This window comes from Papio anubis, chromosome 3, assembly GCF_008728515.1.
Source record: "Papio anubis isolate 15944 chromosome 3, Panubis1.0, whole genome shotgun sequence".
Classification (NCBI taxonomy): domain Eukaryota; kingdom Metazoa; phylum Chordata; class Mammalia; order Primates; family Cercopithecidae; genus Papio; species Papio anubis.
In genome coordinates, this window is record NC_044978.1 from 170479194 (window position 1) to 170495368 (window position 16175).

At 39.2% G+C, this 16175-nt stretch overlaps 1 protein-coding gene across 4 annotated transcripts in view; it reads left to right on the forward strand.

Annotated features, from left to right (window-relative positions):
• Positions 1–16175, forward strand: part of TAPT1 (transmembrane anterior posterior transformation 1) — a 65742-nt gene that overhangs the window by 1971 nt on the left and 47596 nt on the right. For 3 of the 4 annotated variants that reach the window (XR_002521959.2, XM_003898511.4, XM_009206567.4), the window contains exon 2: positions 10769–10899. The exons of the other annotated variant lie outside the window; for it this stretch is intronic. Coding sequence is in view for 1 of the 3 variants with exons in the window: in XM_003898511.4 (XP_003898560.1) it covers positions 10769–10899 (131 nt within the window). In the remaining 2 variants the exon portion in view is untranslated. The remainder of the gene's footprint in view (positions 1–10768; positions 10900–16175) is intronic. 4 annotated transcript variants of the gene reach the window in all.

The window sequence follows — 16175 nt, forward strand, 5'->3', positions numbered from 1 at the left end:
AAGTCACACTAGGCTTGGCGATCAGGATTTAGGTAAGAATTCCAAATTCCAGGAGTGTTTCGGCTGGAGCCACTGGCCAGTGTTCTCTCTGAGCCTCCACATGAGCCCTGCCTTCTCTTCCCCTGGTGTCCCTGCTCTGCTAAGTCACATAGCTCCTGCCACTGCTAGCACCCAGCCTGTAGCTCTGATAACCACATTTGTTAGAAGTTTCTCCACTAGAGACTGAATTATTTTAGTCCTTCTTCAGTGCCCAGGCCGCTAAGTCTAGTGCTGCCCTCTTCCCCTCCTCTGTAACCCTTCCTTCCCCTCCTTTTAAGAATTTTAAAAAACGATTCTGTAGGAGCTGGCCTGGGTCAGAGGGCCTTTGAGTGGCAGCACCTAGAGTCATTTGGATAGCATTTCTCCCTGAATCAAACTAGTCCTTCAAGGCTAGATGCTCGGACTTAAGGTATTGTCGATTTTTTATTTTCTTGTGTGCCTCTGAGAGTCTAGCACACCTGCTCTTGAGCTCTAGATCCCCCTGCAAGTTAAGGCAGCCTTTGGCTTTTCTTTTTGAAAGTCATAATTTTAGTGTCTTGGTGGCTGAACCATCAGTTCCAAAGTCCCCCTTATCATTTCTCACAAGGAATTTAGGGCTCCTACAGATAAGACATTTGTTGATCAGTCCCAACAGCCTGGAATTCCCTGAATGAATGTACATATTAGGTACTTATCCAAACTCTTTCCATCTGAATAAAATAAATCAAAATGTGGTGTCTGAGGTTCAGTTTTTGTTTTATATCTCTCCTTGTTGATTTATATGTTTAGAAACTAGATATGTATATTTGTTTGTATGAACAGCTATATGTGCTATATATTGTATTATACATGTGTCTCCATTAAGTCTAAGCTTTCTTTTCCTCATCACTTCGTTCTCAGAACTCCCGTTCTGACTTATATTTAGCCTGGCAATAGGCTGAAGCATGTCTCAGATGTGAGTACTTACACCTTTTAACGTAGTTAGAATTGGGAATCCCACTCATCATTCCTATTTTTATTTGCTCTCTCAGAATGGTCATTGTGTATTCCCTTGTTGCATATGTGGTTACTGGCCTTAAATTCTGGATATGGTGGTTATCAAGAACTGCAGATTGATCTCGTGTGTATTTTCTTCCTGTCCTTAAAAATACTACCAACTTCTGTTGTTCCTTTTGACATAAAACCAAATAATCAATATTAGGTTTTTGTGCTTGTTCCCCACTCGATTCATCTGCAGAAGTCCTAGGTAGGAGAATTTCTGTATAGCCATATTTTTATTTAGGAATCTAAGTCCAGCAAATCAACTTTGGACTAAACATTAGGAAATCTGTGTTTTTGGCTTGGTTGGGTTGTTGAACTGCTTTGTAAACTCTGTGCTTGCTTAGACTGCTTACCTAATCCATTTGGTTCTGTTTCATAATGCCACTACTAGATAGTTCAGTATCTGAAGCATCTAGGTTGGTTCTAGTCACCGTGGAGACTTTAACAGAAGGCTTGGTGTAAATAAGGGTAGGTAGCACCTGTGAGGATGAAACAGTACCTGTGTAATGCAGGTGTTGGAGATGCATGGGGATAGGTATTGCTTGTAAAACTAGAAAGCCTGAAGTCAGGTATAGGTGAACATATTGTTTCTACTGGTAACAGTGCCGTGGACCCATTTCTTTTCTCCTTTAGTAGTGACTCCGGACTTCTAAAACTTCAACTTATTATCCATCTCTTTTGCCTCTCTCCTCTCTCTTTAACCATGGTTAGACCTCTTCTTGCTTCACATCTGTTAGAGATTGAGCAGAGGCAGGAAGAAAGACTGAAAACCCAGAAAAGTCAGCTGAATTTTTAGTAATACCCTCAAAAGATTTTGAGTGGGATGAAGGTTTTAACTATTCATGTTACCTATGTCCTATTCTTTGTGTAATTGAAAATTTGTCAGTTTCTTCTTATAAATACATTTTTATTAAAATATATTTTCATTTAACCAGTCTTCACCTATATCACATAGTTATCCCAGTGGCCCCAAACTTAACCTAATGGATGATTAAAGGGTGACTGATTCTAAAATTATGATCTAGAGCCAATTAATTTGTTTACAAAGAAAAAGAAAAATAATTATAAAACCGGGACATTACTTGGAGTAACCACAAACCAGATACAAAGTAACATTAGCTGCTTCTGACAAACTATTGCTTTGCTTTTAAAATTCTCACTTGCTTTACTTAATTAGTATATATAGACCAAATGAACAATGAAAAGTTACTTATTTTGGTTTTTGATCAGTTCAGTGCCTTGGCTTTTTACAGTTTTTAACTTTAACCTAGTTTACTCTCTGAAATTCAATCCTAGCAGCTCATTTGTCCTCCAATTTGGGGACTACTTGCATAAAAGAAGTCTCTAGAAAGCATATATAGCATTGACTGTCAAATTAATGATATTCTATTCTCATTTGTAATCCTTTGCTTTATAACCTTATGACCTTGGAAAAAGTCACTCCTTTGTTTATACCTGTTTTCCATCTATACATTTATAAATATTCTACTCTTTACTCCTCTAAATGAGACTATAAACATTTTTTCAAACATCTTAAAAACTTGAATATATTGTGTGAAATGGTTCTTTTACTTAATGTTTGACTTAGGAAAGCAGAATTGCTGTTGTATTATTGATTCCCAGAAAAGCTGATTACTAATTGGTCTTGTACAAGAGTGTGTCTCTGTTTAATAAGGTTATCTAATATTTTAGTGTAACCTTAATAAAGTTTACTAAAGTTTTATGTTATTTAAGACTATGGAGGTATGCATGTTTCATATTTTCCTAACAGTTATAACCAGTATTACTTTCCAACTTTTTAAATGCTCAATGCTATTTTAAGAAAGATATATTTAGACATATTACTGAACATATAAATATATTTATGATTACTCATTACTTTTAATTAATACTTTTTAGTCTTAGGTTCTTATTTCTAAAATAAGCTTTCTTAGAAGATAATTAAACAATGTGTTTTTTATTTTAGGGGTGAGGAAAAGGCAATTTATACTATGCTTTTTCTGAATTTAAGTTCTGGATCACAGAGCAATTCTGTGGTAGGAGACGATATAGTGTAAAAATATGCTGGAGGGGCTGGGTGCAGTGGCTCACACCCGTAATCCCAGCACTCTGGGAGGCTGAGGCAGGTGGATTGCCTGAGCTCAGTAGTTCGAGACCAGTCTGGGCAACGCGGTGAAACCCTGTCTCTACTAAAATACAAAAAATTAGCCGGGCATGGAGGTATGTGCCTGTAATCCCAGCTACTTGGAAGGCTGAGCCAGGAGAATTGCTGGAACCCAGGAGGCGGCGTTGGAGGTTGCAGTGAGACAAGATCACACCACTGCACTCCAGCCTGGGTGACAGGTGACAGAGCGAGACTCTGTCTCCAAAAAACATATATATATATAAAATATATATATGTGTATATGTATGTGTATATATATATGCACTGGAGGAACTGATTTGGATTTATGATTGGTATTATTTTCCTCATATTACATATTCACAGTTGACGGCTGGGCGCGGTGGCTCACACCTATAATCCTAGCACTTGGGGAGGCCAAGGCGGGTGGATTGCTTGAGCCTAGGAGTTCAAGACCAGCCTAGGCAACATAGTAAAACCCCATACCTATAAAAAATACAGAAGTTAGGTGGACATGGTAGCATGTGCCTGTAGTCCCAGCTGCTAGAGAGGCTGAGGTGGGAGGATTGCTTCAGCCCTGGAGGTAGAGGTTGCAGTGAGCCAAGATTGTGCCACTGTGCTGCAGCCTGGGCAACAGAGTGAGACGCTGTCTCAAAAAAAAAAAGGAAAATTCACAGTTGACAAAACATAGTTCTTCTAATGTTGAAGCACTTGTTTATGTTATAATTAAATAGTAAAATTTTGTTTGTTTGTTTGTTTTGAGACAGAGTCTCATTCTGTCGCCAGACTGGAGTGCCTTGGTGCCTTGTTGCACCCTCCACCTCCTAGGTTCAAGCAATTTTCCTGCCTCAGCCTCCCTAATAGCTGGGACTGCAGGCACACACCACCATGCCCAGCTAATTTTGGTATTTTTAGTAGAGACGTGGTTTCATCATGTTGGCCAGGATGGTCTCCATCTCTTGGTATCAGGATCCACCAGCCTCGGCTTCCCAAAAGTATCTATTTTTAAAAGACTTTTGCTGAATGATATTTCTTCCTGGTAAGATTAGGATAAATGAACTAAAATTAATTGACATCTTAAAAACTGAAATCAGTGTTCAGGAAGTAAATATTTGGATTATTGGAAAAATACTCTTAAAACATAAAGGTAGATGTTTAGCATAACAAATGAGAGTGACTGTTTTGCTTCGAAGGAATGAAATACCACGAAAGTCTGACAGAAGTTAAGATGTACTTAGCTATCAGAGTTCTTGGTGATACCCATAGGTAAAGAACAGTGGCTTTGCTAAATTATTAACCAGGCAACTGTAGCCAAAATTATAGGATAGGTAAGTTCAGATGGGTCTGTAGAATTCTAGAGAGCAATGTTTAGCAAAATAAAAACAAGCAAAACACTGAAACACAGGTGTAACTCGGCACTGGGGATTGAGTGGCGCGCTGGGAAATGCAGCCTTCTCCAGGGAAAGGTGGGAGTGGTCCTGGTGGAGCAGAGCCAGTGAGGCTAACTCCAGGGCTCCGGCAGTGAGGCAGTGTACCCTCCTACCTCCTTCACCATGAATCACAGCCAAATTATAATTGTCAGAGAGATGGTTGATCATTTTGATATAGGCAAGAGAGTACACTGGACTAGGTGCTATTCCCAGTTTGTCACTTAACTTTTCAATGACTTTGTACTCAACTTCTGTGAACCTCAGTTTTTTCATAATGTGAAAATGGATAAAATATGGACGGCATTAATTGCTCTCTTTAGCTCTCATGATTGTTGCAAGAATTGTATGAAGTAATGTATGCAAGACCTTTGTAAACTGCCTCATACTGTAAAGTAGAAGGATTCTGATCCCTAAAATATAGCCACTTACTCAGGAGTAGATGAGAAGGAGGTAAGACAAAGCTTTCAAGATATTTAACCTTATGAAACTTTGTTGTTGTGATTAGTATTTCTTTAATGTATCATTTAAAACCATTCCCCAGCCCATTAGCATCGCGCTAATTATACACAAAGATTACCCCTACATTCAGAACTCACCAGCAGGGCTGGACTTGGAGAATATAGGGATACATGGGGCCTGCTCTCAGAAACTTTATGATTTTGTAAGGGAGCAACTATTAAAGAGTGTAGCTTCACAGAAGTCAGCCCAAGGTGCAGTGGGAGCACAGATAAAGAGGAGGGACAGAGGGCTCCTGATTTTCCAGACGTAACGCAGTGGCCTGTTTACAAAAGCACTTGAGGCAATAATAGGAAAAGCTGTCTAATGGTGAAAAACACACACTCTAGCCATAGACTTTTTGACTTTGAGTTCTGGCTTTTCTGTTTGCTTCCTGTGTGACCTTGGAAATCTCCTTAGCCTCTCTGGGCCTTGGTTTCTTCATCTGCAAAATGAGCATAACAGTAGAACCTGTTTCATAGTTGTGAGAGCTGTACACTCAAAATAGGTTATATTTTTATTTGACTTTTTATATTCTCCATTGTAGAATCTAAACTAGTGTTTATAATTCAAATTCTTGGATATCTAGAGGTAGAATCCAGACACAGCATTGTTTTGTACTTGTAATTAAAACACTCGGTATTTATGTTGTATGATAACCTGTTTACAGAAAATTACTTAGGTTATATACGTTGTTAAATATACTTATTTGTCATTTTACTTTTTAACGATAGAGCTAGGATTGCAGAAATAAACATTAGATAACCACCAAACCAGAATTGATTAATACTACAGTACTTGTGAAGTTAATAGGAAGTAGTTGAAGACAGTGCATCATGCTTTGCAGTTTTTATATACTTTCATACAAGTACTCTCTTAGTCCTTTGATGATTCTGTGGATAAGGCAAACAGTTGACAGGTAAAAAAAAAACTCCTCTAAGCTTCCATTTTCTCTTCGGTGAAATTGACATCTGTCACTGGAGTAGGGTCACAGGACTAATGTTTAAGACAGCTGTACTCCCTTTCTGTGATTGCTAATCCTATGCTCTTCTGTAGATCATAACCCAACTCTCCTTATGGGCAAAGCTGTCATCCCCAGTCACCAGAGAAAACACCATTGTGGAGAATAATTTTCCAAATAAACCTTTTTTTTTTTTTTGAGATGGAGTTTCACTCTTGTCATCCAGGCTGGAGTACAGTGGCATGATCTTGGCTCACTGCAACCTCTGCCTCTGGGGTTCAAGCGATTCTCCTGCCTCAGCCTCCCAAGTAGCTGGGATTACAGGCGCCTGCCACCACGCTTGGCTAATTTTTAGTATTTTTAGTAGAGACGGGGTTTCACCATTTTGGACAAGCTGGTCCTAAATTCCTGACCTCAGGTGATCCTCCCACCTCAGCCTCCCAGAGTGCTGGGATTACAGGCGTGAGCCACTGCACCCGGCCCCAAATAAACCTTTTTATTTAATTTGCTTTTTAAAATTGTAAATCATTGTGCAGTAATGTGTTTCTGTATCTCTTTAACGCAGATGGCATTCTTGTGGGCTGCCTAATTTCTTTCCTTGCACTTAGTGTGGACAGTGAGGATCTCTTCATTCCCAAACCCAGGGCATTCACTGACTGTGACTGCATCATGGCACTCTATTCCCTCAGGGAGATTGAGGTTCAGGTACCCGTTGGGTTACCTTTACAGTCTATTAGCTACACAGACAGAGTAGAGGCTCCTGTATCCTCAGCAGCTGCTACATTGAGTGAAGCTTTTCACTCCTTCCCTGCTGACTCCCCGCGTCTCTGAACAATTCTGTCACAATCACAAGTTCTTTTCTCAAGTATCTGGTGTGCTTTTCTTTTGCCACTTCTGATTTTTGTTTTATATTGGTACATTGTTATTTATTAAGCAATTCCATTACTATTGAACATTTTGATGAATTCCACTTTTGTATTCATATAGATCATCTTTCAATAGAGCAATTCAGCAGTAAAGAAAAATGGAAAAATGCCAGAAATTATCATATCAGAAGGGACAGATCACCCACATGAAAGTTTAGCCCAGTTTGCCATTCACATTACTCCCTCAATTCTGTGTCAATTCTGTTCTTTGCTGCCTGCCTCCTAAAGAGACTAATTTGGCCACTGCATTTTATGTCTGTAATTCTTTCTTTTCATAGTCACTTCCCTTTCCATTTCGTTTTTAGCTTTTCACTGTCTGATTCTGTTTTTGTTCTCTGTGATTTCTCTTCTTCTCCTCTGACCCATATATTGTTTTAGCAAACATTTGTTGAGTACCTGTTATGTGCTGGGTCCCAGTGATGCAAAGGTGAATGAGAAAACCAGATAAGAAAATGAATGTAGTATGCTGCAGAAAATCATAGGCAGGCGCAGGTACTGTGGAAGCCAAGTAGGGGAAAGGACAGACTCTGCCTGAGAAACTTAGGGAAGTCTTCACAGAGGAGGTACCGTCTGGGCATGTTCACTCCTGGAAAATTGGTAGGGAATTCTCAGACCAACGAGCAGTGTGAACCCATTGACATGTTTGGGAGAAATGAAAAGTGGTATAAAAAGAAAATTGTGACCTAGAAATTCAGGGGAGGCAGGTATGAAGCATGACTGAAGAGATGGCCTGTGGCCAGTGATAGAGGATCTGCGATGGCCCACACTGAGGAGGTAGGACTTTATTCTGGAGGTAATGAAGAATCACTGAAGGGTTTCAGTAGAACCATGTCTGATCTGTGTGAGCTGCTGTCTGGCTGCCAGGTGGAGTTAGCATTGAAGGGAGGAAAGATGGGAAGAATGGTACTCAATCAAGAAGCTTTTGCAATAACCTGGAGAGAGATGGGGAGGACTAAACTAGGGTGGAGTATAGGAAAAAGGGGAAAAAGTTAATGTTTTAAAGGAAGAATTGGTAGGCCTTGGTAAGAAGAGAGAGGGGATTGTCAAGATTGGCCCTGAGCTTCTAGTGCAGCAACTATGTCACGGGTAAAGCCAGGAACTAAAGTCAGGACTCCAGGAAAGGTGCAGAGTCAGTGGGCAAGATACTGGTTTCGTTTTGCAGGTGATTTCGGTATCTATGGGATATCCAGGTAGAGGAGGCTGTTGGAAATATGATAATAGCCAGAGCTGTAGATGTGATGACTTTAGAATTTTGATGATGGTTTTAATTCTAGTTAGAAATCTATAGGAAACAAAACATGTATAGGAAACAAAGTAGGTATAGGGAATAAATACCAGAAAGAATGATGAGGACATATTGGAGAATGCTAGCATTAAAGGATGGCTGACATTTTACTGCAGTGAATAGAGCACTGAACCAGCAGACACTTAAGGATCAGGTAGAGGAAGAAGGGCTACCAAAGAGACTTAGATGAAAAAAATTAGCCATTCAAGAGAGAAGAGCACCAATGAATCAGATTTAGGTGGCATGGAGGGACGGGGAAGCTGCAGGGTTGGCTGCTGTCCGTAGAGTGTGGTGAAGTGGCCTCTGGAGTTCAAAGTTCAGAGTTCACTAAGTTCAGTGAAAAATTATGTATGTGGAATCTCCTCTGCTTTCTGAAAGTCCTGTTGCTTCTCGATTTTTACATGAAAGAACTGGTATTTGTAGATACTAATCAAAACATACTCTTTTTCCTGATTGGAAAACTGAACTGAGTATGATTTGTTTATCTTTCATTAGTCTTGGCTGTTTTTGTTTGCAACTCAAAAGGCTTTCTTTTTCTCACCTTGAAAGAGCAGATCTTGTTCTGGTTCTAGCCAGCGTAGAACATATTAGAAAGTTCCTAACCAGAAGTTCTACTCTACGTGGATTTGATTAGACTAAGTCCTTTAAATCCAAACATCCGTTAATATATACAGTTCACATATTGCGTACACTTAACCCACATGACTTCAACTGTAAATGTACTCTTCATGGTAACACAGACTCCCCAAAAAGATTATGAATGTGGTATTTAAAGAAGTGTGTGTGTGTATGTGTGTACGTACACATATATATGGAATAAACCCTAACATAAGCAAGCCACTTGACATAATACTCAAAGAACTAGTGATCTGTTTTAATGCTGGATGAGGTAAGCTGTTGTAGACCTGTTGTTTAGAACCATGGTCAAGTTGGCTTCTAAGTCTTTTCAAGGGCTTTTAAGGATGGAGATATATATATATATATATATATATTTTTTTTTTTTTTTTTTTTTTTTTTTGAGACACAGTCCCACTGTGTCACCTAGGCTGGAGTACAGTGGTGTGATCTCAGCTTACTGCAACCTTCGCCTCCTGGGTTCAAGCAATTCTCCTGCCTCAGCCTCCCAAGTAGATGGGACTACAGGCGCCCCGCCAGCACGTCCAGCTAATTTTTTTTGTACTTTTAGCCATTCAAGAGAGAAGAGCACCAATGAATCAGATTTAGGTGGCACGGAGGGACGGGGAAGCTGCAGGGTTGGCTGGTTAGAGACAGGTTTCACTATGTTGGCCGGGCTGGTCTTGAACTCCTGACCTTATGATCCTCCCGCCTCGGCCTCCCAAAGTGTTGGGATTACAAGCATGAGCCACCATGCCCAGCCAAGGATTTTTTTTTACTATAAACTCTTTCCACCTCACAGGTAGGCTTTAGATCATAGTACTCCTAGAAGGTGCAACTCCTTAAGTAGATCTGCATAAATGAAATCAACCTTCCTCCCTTGTCATTTTTTGGAGGTAACATTAAGACCACATTTGGTAAAAAGGACAAGGCCAGCTCAGAGCGAAGAGAACAGTGGACAGTTGGAAACCTTTTGGTAACCTGCGTTCTGGAAGAGAGTTTACCTCCTGCAGAGTAAACGTAGGAAGGTGTAGATGAAGTAAGGGGTGCTGAGGGTCATTGAGGGGATGGGCTGTCAGGGAAGTGTAATGCACTGAGAAGAGGTGGGGTCGAGTATCCAGAGCCTTCACTTCTCACCTCAAGCTTCCAATTGTAGTGAGTGGAAAGTATATAAATAATTTCCTTTGACCTTGTTTTCCTCATCTGAGATGAGATGACTATGGAGTAGTTTGCTTTAGAGGAACAGAGGAAAAACATGGGTGAATGGAAAGATCCAAGGAAGGGGAAGTTTTTCTGATCTAGTTGAGGTTGCACTTTGCGTAACTATTGTGAGTGTCATGTTGGTAAGTTCATGTAGGAAAATGGCATTATTTAGACGTTTGTGCAGGATTTCTGAGGCTGAACTAAGAAAGGAGCTGGGGCACTGGTATCCATGTAGTTCACCCAGGGTGGTTCTTGGACTAAAGTGGTGCCCATTGTGTGACTTGGCTCCCTTTCAACTCTATATATTGCTCTGTTTTATATATTCTTGACAGCTGCTGATTTTCCCTCCATCTCTGTCAGTCCAGGTACTGTATCACCTGTAAGAACCAAGACTGAGCTCTTGAAAAATACTTTCTTGACTATTCTAGCCCTTAGTAATTATTCCCTTAGATATTCCTGTGGCATTTTCGGTTTATACCACACAGAAGAATACTTTTCTCAAAAATACTTGCTGATCGTTGTGTGTAGTTGTTCAGTTCTAGACATAGAATTATAGATAACATTTATTTTGGTCTCTTTGTTTTATATGTGTATTACCTATGGCCCCAGCTAGCATGGAAGTTCCTTGATAAATACTGTTCTTTTTGTTTTCTGTCATTTTCTTTTCTGTAGAGCTTTCATTGTTGAGGTTCCTCAGTGCTGAACTAACAAGAGGGTACTTCCTTGAACATAATGAGGCCAAGTATACAGAAAGAAGAGAAAGAGTATACACTTGTTTGCGAATACCAAGAGAATTGGAAAAGGTACTATTTTTTCTTCATTACCAGACATCATGTTGAAAGTTATGTCAAAGTATTAATTATGAAAAAAAAATGGTGAACAGCTAGAGTTGGGTTTTTTAAATAATTGAAATAATGTTATTGGGGGAGTAGAAATTTCCTTATAGGAAGAAGCTTTAAAGTTACATTTTTCAGTGTAAGAGCCAATGATATTAATAGATCTATCAAAATCTGAACTTTTCTGCCTATCATTATCATTGTGTGCTACATCAAAATAACTTTTGTAAGGAATTAATCTCTACTTCTGTACCCTTTTAGTTCCCTTCAGTTCTGTTTTACTAGAAACAGGTTTTTTTTCCCCCATTCAGCTTAATAAATTATTTAATTTCAGCCTCTTTAAAGGTTTCAGTTTCTCAGAAAGCCCACATGTTTGTAAACATACAGGACAGTCTCTTCAAAGAAAAAGATGGTTTGTTTTATCTTTGTCACAGGAAGCATCACATTACAGGGTGAGTGTAGTAACAGCAGCACTACATCTTCATGTGTCTTATTCCTTGTCTGTGCCTTATCCTATCAAGACCAGTAAAATAGGATGGGAAAGCAGCCCCTTCTCCCCTAGGTGATGCTAGAGTTGGTGAGTCTAAGCAATTCCAAAATTGCTTGCTAAAAGAAAAGAAGAAATAATTAAGCTTCAGCTATATTGAAACATGTTTTCATACTTCTATGGTAACATAAATCTTGTAATAGTCCAGTCATCTTTTTGGAATCATACTTTCTGTTGGAGTGGCTATCAGAAGAGTTTGGTTGGCTGGATTTATTGGTACATTGTAATAACAAGAGGTACTACAGGCAATGAGGAGTAAGGACCCAGCTGGTTTGGCTGATGTTCTCTTTCTGACAGTCTATCAGTTTAATAGAAGAAAAAGAGCCAAATGTAGAGTGACAATTTCAGAAATGTTGCTTTATGTAGGTTCTTGGTGAAGCATCACTTGCTGAAGTTTTAGGGAGTTCTGTATTAGGGTGGGATTTAGAGAGCTGGTGAGCAAGCAAAGATTAGAGAACAAATATGGCAATGGTTTGATTGCCTTTAGCGAGGATCATTAAATATGCTTAACTATTACTGTATTCCTACATTTCTAGAGGACTAGGGTTCCGTAGAGGAGCCTGAGGGACTGACAGATAAGGAGGGAGGAGGAGTGGGCAGGGCTGTCTGCAGTACTCCTCTCCAGTGCAGCAACAGCTCTGTCTTATATATTGGGATTTAACAAAGATTTTGTTTGGAGAAAGGAGTGGGGTAGGCGTATGTTTCTTTTACTTGGAAAAAAATACAAGATTAAACCAGTTCTTGTGTCTTAAAAGACCGTTAGCTTGCTTTTCGGATTTTTTCCAGCAATAAGCCATGAGATGGAAGTGTGAGGACACAGTGCAGGGGAAGTGGGAGGGACAGCCTGCCAAGGCCTGTATTTGGACAGGACGGTGCCAGCCACTGTCAGCTTTTGCCCACCTGGCCTCAGCCCTCTACGGGGGAATTTGTTTCCTGTCTGTCTGAGTAATTATGAACTCCCATTTTTCTCTGGAGAGGACACAGAGGGATTTAAATCTGCAACTCCCACCAAACTTTATGAGCACAACCAGGGGACTGCTTCAAAGTGGGTTGGTGTCTGTCTGACCCCTTTTATTACCCCTCTTGTGGCAAAACTAATGAACAGTGGCAGCATCCACTCCTGATTCTGTTACCTCAGCAGAGACAGGCTTGTTTCACGCTTCCTTCTTTCTTTCTCTTAAGGCGACTCAAATAACAAGCAATGTTTTGGGGTAGATTTCTCATAGAAACTTATAAGCATTTCATGTTTGTAATTAGGAGTATAAATTGTCTTCTGGAGAAAATAGCCTTATACTTATGTCTTGATGAGACTAAAGTATAAACCAGTGATTTTAAATTGTGGTCTACTGTAGAACTACTAATGAATCAAGTAATCAGTATAAGTTGCCATCAGAATTTTTTTTTTTTAAGAAAATAGAAGAATTATCAGAGAACATTGCCTATGCTAAGAGTATTGTTTCATGAAACTTTGGTTCCATTTGTATGAATGTAAATGTATAATGTCAGAAAAGTTGCATTAACACTGCTAATACACAATTGTAATAATTTTCTTTTCTTTTTTTTTTTTTTTTTGTGACGGAGTCTCGCTAATTTTCTAATGATTTTTGTTTTCCCTGAAAGAGGCTTTAGGCCTGTTTGGGAAAATTTGATGTAATCTCTGAGAACAATACTTAAGAAGCTTTGTAGCCTAAATGTACAAAAAAAGTCATGGTTTTCTGTTTGGAACATTTTTTCTTAACTTCTAAAACCAAGCGGGATGTAAAGGAAAGCAAATTTAGGTTTCAGTTTAATTCCAGGCTTAAATATCTCTCATAACCACATGAAGTCACTCTGATATCTTAAAGGCCTTTATTTTTTATAAATAGGATTTCACGTAAAGTTTTTAGTATGAGTTGAGAGCCTATCTAGATATGCAAGATAACCTAAATTATTTTTTATTGGCTGTTTTTGTTTACATTGTCTATTCTAATATATAATACCTTACTCATATTTTTTCTTGTTTTCGATAAATGCTATGATATTTTCACCTAACCTTTTCAGGAAGAGAAACTTGAAAGTTAAAGAGCACTTTGCTTCTACAAAGGTTGTAAACACCATAAAACATGTAATTAATTTTTATATTTTAAGATAAAGAGAAGTCAACTTAATATCTCTTATCAAACCTGTTTACTAATGTGAAAAAAAATCCTCTAATTTTTGTATTACGTTGTCATTGGATAAATACTTTATACTTGACATTTAGTAAAAATGAATTGCTTATATATTTTAAATAGTATCTCCAATTGTTAGCACATGATTTTCACTCTTAAACTTCTTATTTTAATGTAGGTGTACATAATTTTGGAGTGTTTTATTGGCTTTGGGAGACATTTCTTCTCTTCCACCATAAATGCCCTCCCCTGACCCCACAACCCCTTGGGTTCTATATACCAGATCTTCTGCTAGTTATGTAGTCTACTTTGGGAACTTTATTATTCTTTTTTATACAACCAAGCAGATTAAACTATACTTTCTGTGCATTCTAAATTGAGAGGCACGATAGCGAAGTGTTTAAGGGGATCATCTCTAAAGCTGGACTGCCTAACTCTGAATCTTGGCTTCACAATTGATTAGCTGTGAGTCCTTGAGCAATTCACTTAATCATTCTGTGCCTAAGTTGCCTCATCTATATGTTAATTGTATGGTAAGCATGTAAAATTTTTCACAACCTTCACATCAGCCATTCAGGGGGAATGCACTACTCTGCTAGAGTGAGAGGAATTTAAAGGTTTCTTGTTCCCGATTACATTCCGGTGGATGTAATATTTTTCTTTGCAGTAGGGATAGCTTTCATCTTTGGGATGTGCTCAGCAGGAGGTGATTGGGAGAGGTGTGGTTTTTAGGATTTCCCTGGGTCCCAGTTTTATCTCACATTATACTTTTAATCTCCCTGCTTTGCTTGCCACTAAACTTGACTTTACTAACCCTGCAAGGGGCACGATTTTCTGACTCTTGGCCCTCTTGTGTTGCTGACCATAGGCAGAAAAAATATCTAGGGAAAGCTGTCTTCTTTCCTCTTTCCTTTTACCCAGGCTGTCTGGGAGTAAAGCTGATCTCTTTCATGAAGGACATAACCAATGGCCATGAGAGATGATAACACACCCTACCATTTTCTTCCAAGCCCTGTAGAGTCTGGCCTCGGTGGGCACATGCATGAAACCTACAATTATAACAGAAACAGGGTGCTTTAACCAGAGGCTTGGTGAAATCGGGGGCAGGGAGCATCAGTTTCCTAAAGAGGAAATTCATGGTGAGTGATTTCTCACTGTCCCACACCCCACCTTGACTTAGACACTTACATCCCACCACTTGTATCTGTTTCTGTATGAATAATAAATAATGTTTGTTATATAAGAATTAGGTGCTAGGTACTGTCCTAGGCACTTTACATGTGTTTGCGTTCAGTCCCTTCAACAGCCTTACAAGAAACATATATACTATTAAAGCTCCAATTCCTTTGCCCACCCCACTGTGGCAGTTCTACATTGACTTCCAGACAGATCTCTCCTTCCACCATTGTTTGGTGGAGGTATGTGCTAATAGCATATGCTCTCCATTTAGGTCCCCTAGTCCCCTGGGAACAGTTTCCCAAGTGTCAGGTCAAAATTGTCTCTTGTCTAAGGACTAATTTTGTCATCTTTGTGAATCTAAAGCTACAGTAAATAGTAAAGAAATACCCATTATAGGATCTTCTAAAATTCCCAGATATGTTTAAATTCTAATTTAGAAAGGTAAAGATGACTTACACACTTAATTATTAATTTACTGCATCTATGTTTTGAGTACTTCCTATGTTCCAAGAAGGCACTCTTGTGATACAGAATACAGAAATAAACAAGACTCACACCTAGCTTAGGAGATATCAGATCCATAAGTTATTATAATACAGGATAAAAAGTGGCAAGTGCTTTTAAATAGTATAAATAAAATGTGAAGAATTTAGAGAAGGGTAAGTGTGCTTAAACAACAGACCTGGGACGAGGATCCAGGAAGGAAAAAGAGGGAGATTTTGTTGTATAGGCTTTGTAGGATGGGATGGGTATGCTAGGAAGATCCAGAGGTGGAAAATTGTTAGGTGTGGACAGGAAACCACTGACACATGCTGGAAAGAAAGATAGACTGGCCAACCTGGGCAATGTGGCAAAACGCTGTCTCTACAAAAAATAGCCAGGAGTGGTAGCATGCACCTGTAGTCCTAGCTACTTGAGAGACGGAGGCAGAAGGATTGCTTGAGCCCCAGAGGCAGAGGTTGCTCTGAGCTAAGATCATGCAACTGTACTCCAGCCTGGGCAACAGAGCGAGACCCTGTCTCGAAAAAAGAGATAGACTAGATCCAGTTATGTTGAATGGTCAGGCTGGAGAGTCGAGTCTGTGGAAGGAGACTGTTAAATATGTGTTTCTTAGCAATGCTTTTAGCTGTATAGAACAGAAAAGGTGGTTAACAGTGATTTAAACAAGTAGGAAACTATTTTTTTCAACAAGTCTAGAAAAAAAGAGGTCTCAGTTGTTGCAGGAGATTAATGACGCTGTCATGGACCCAAGTCCTTTTCATCTTTCTACTTTGCCATCCTTGGCAAATTGGCTTTGGGTCTTCTTGCTTGTTGTCTTCTAGTAGAAGGATGACAGCTGCAACCTCAGCATTACATCTGCATTATAA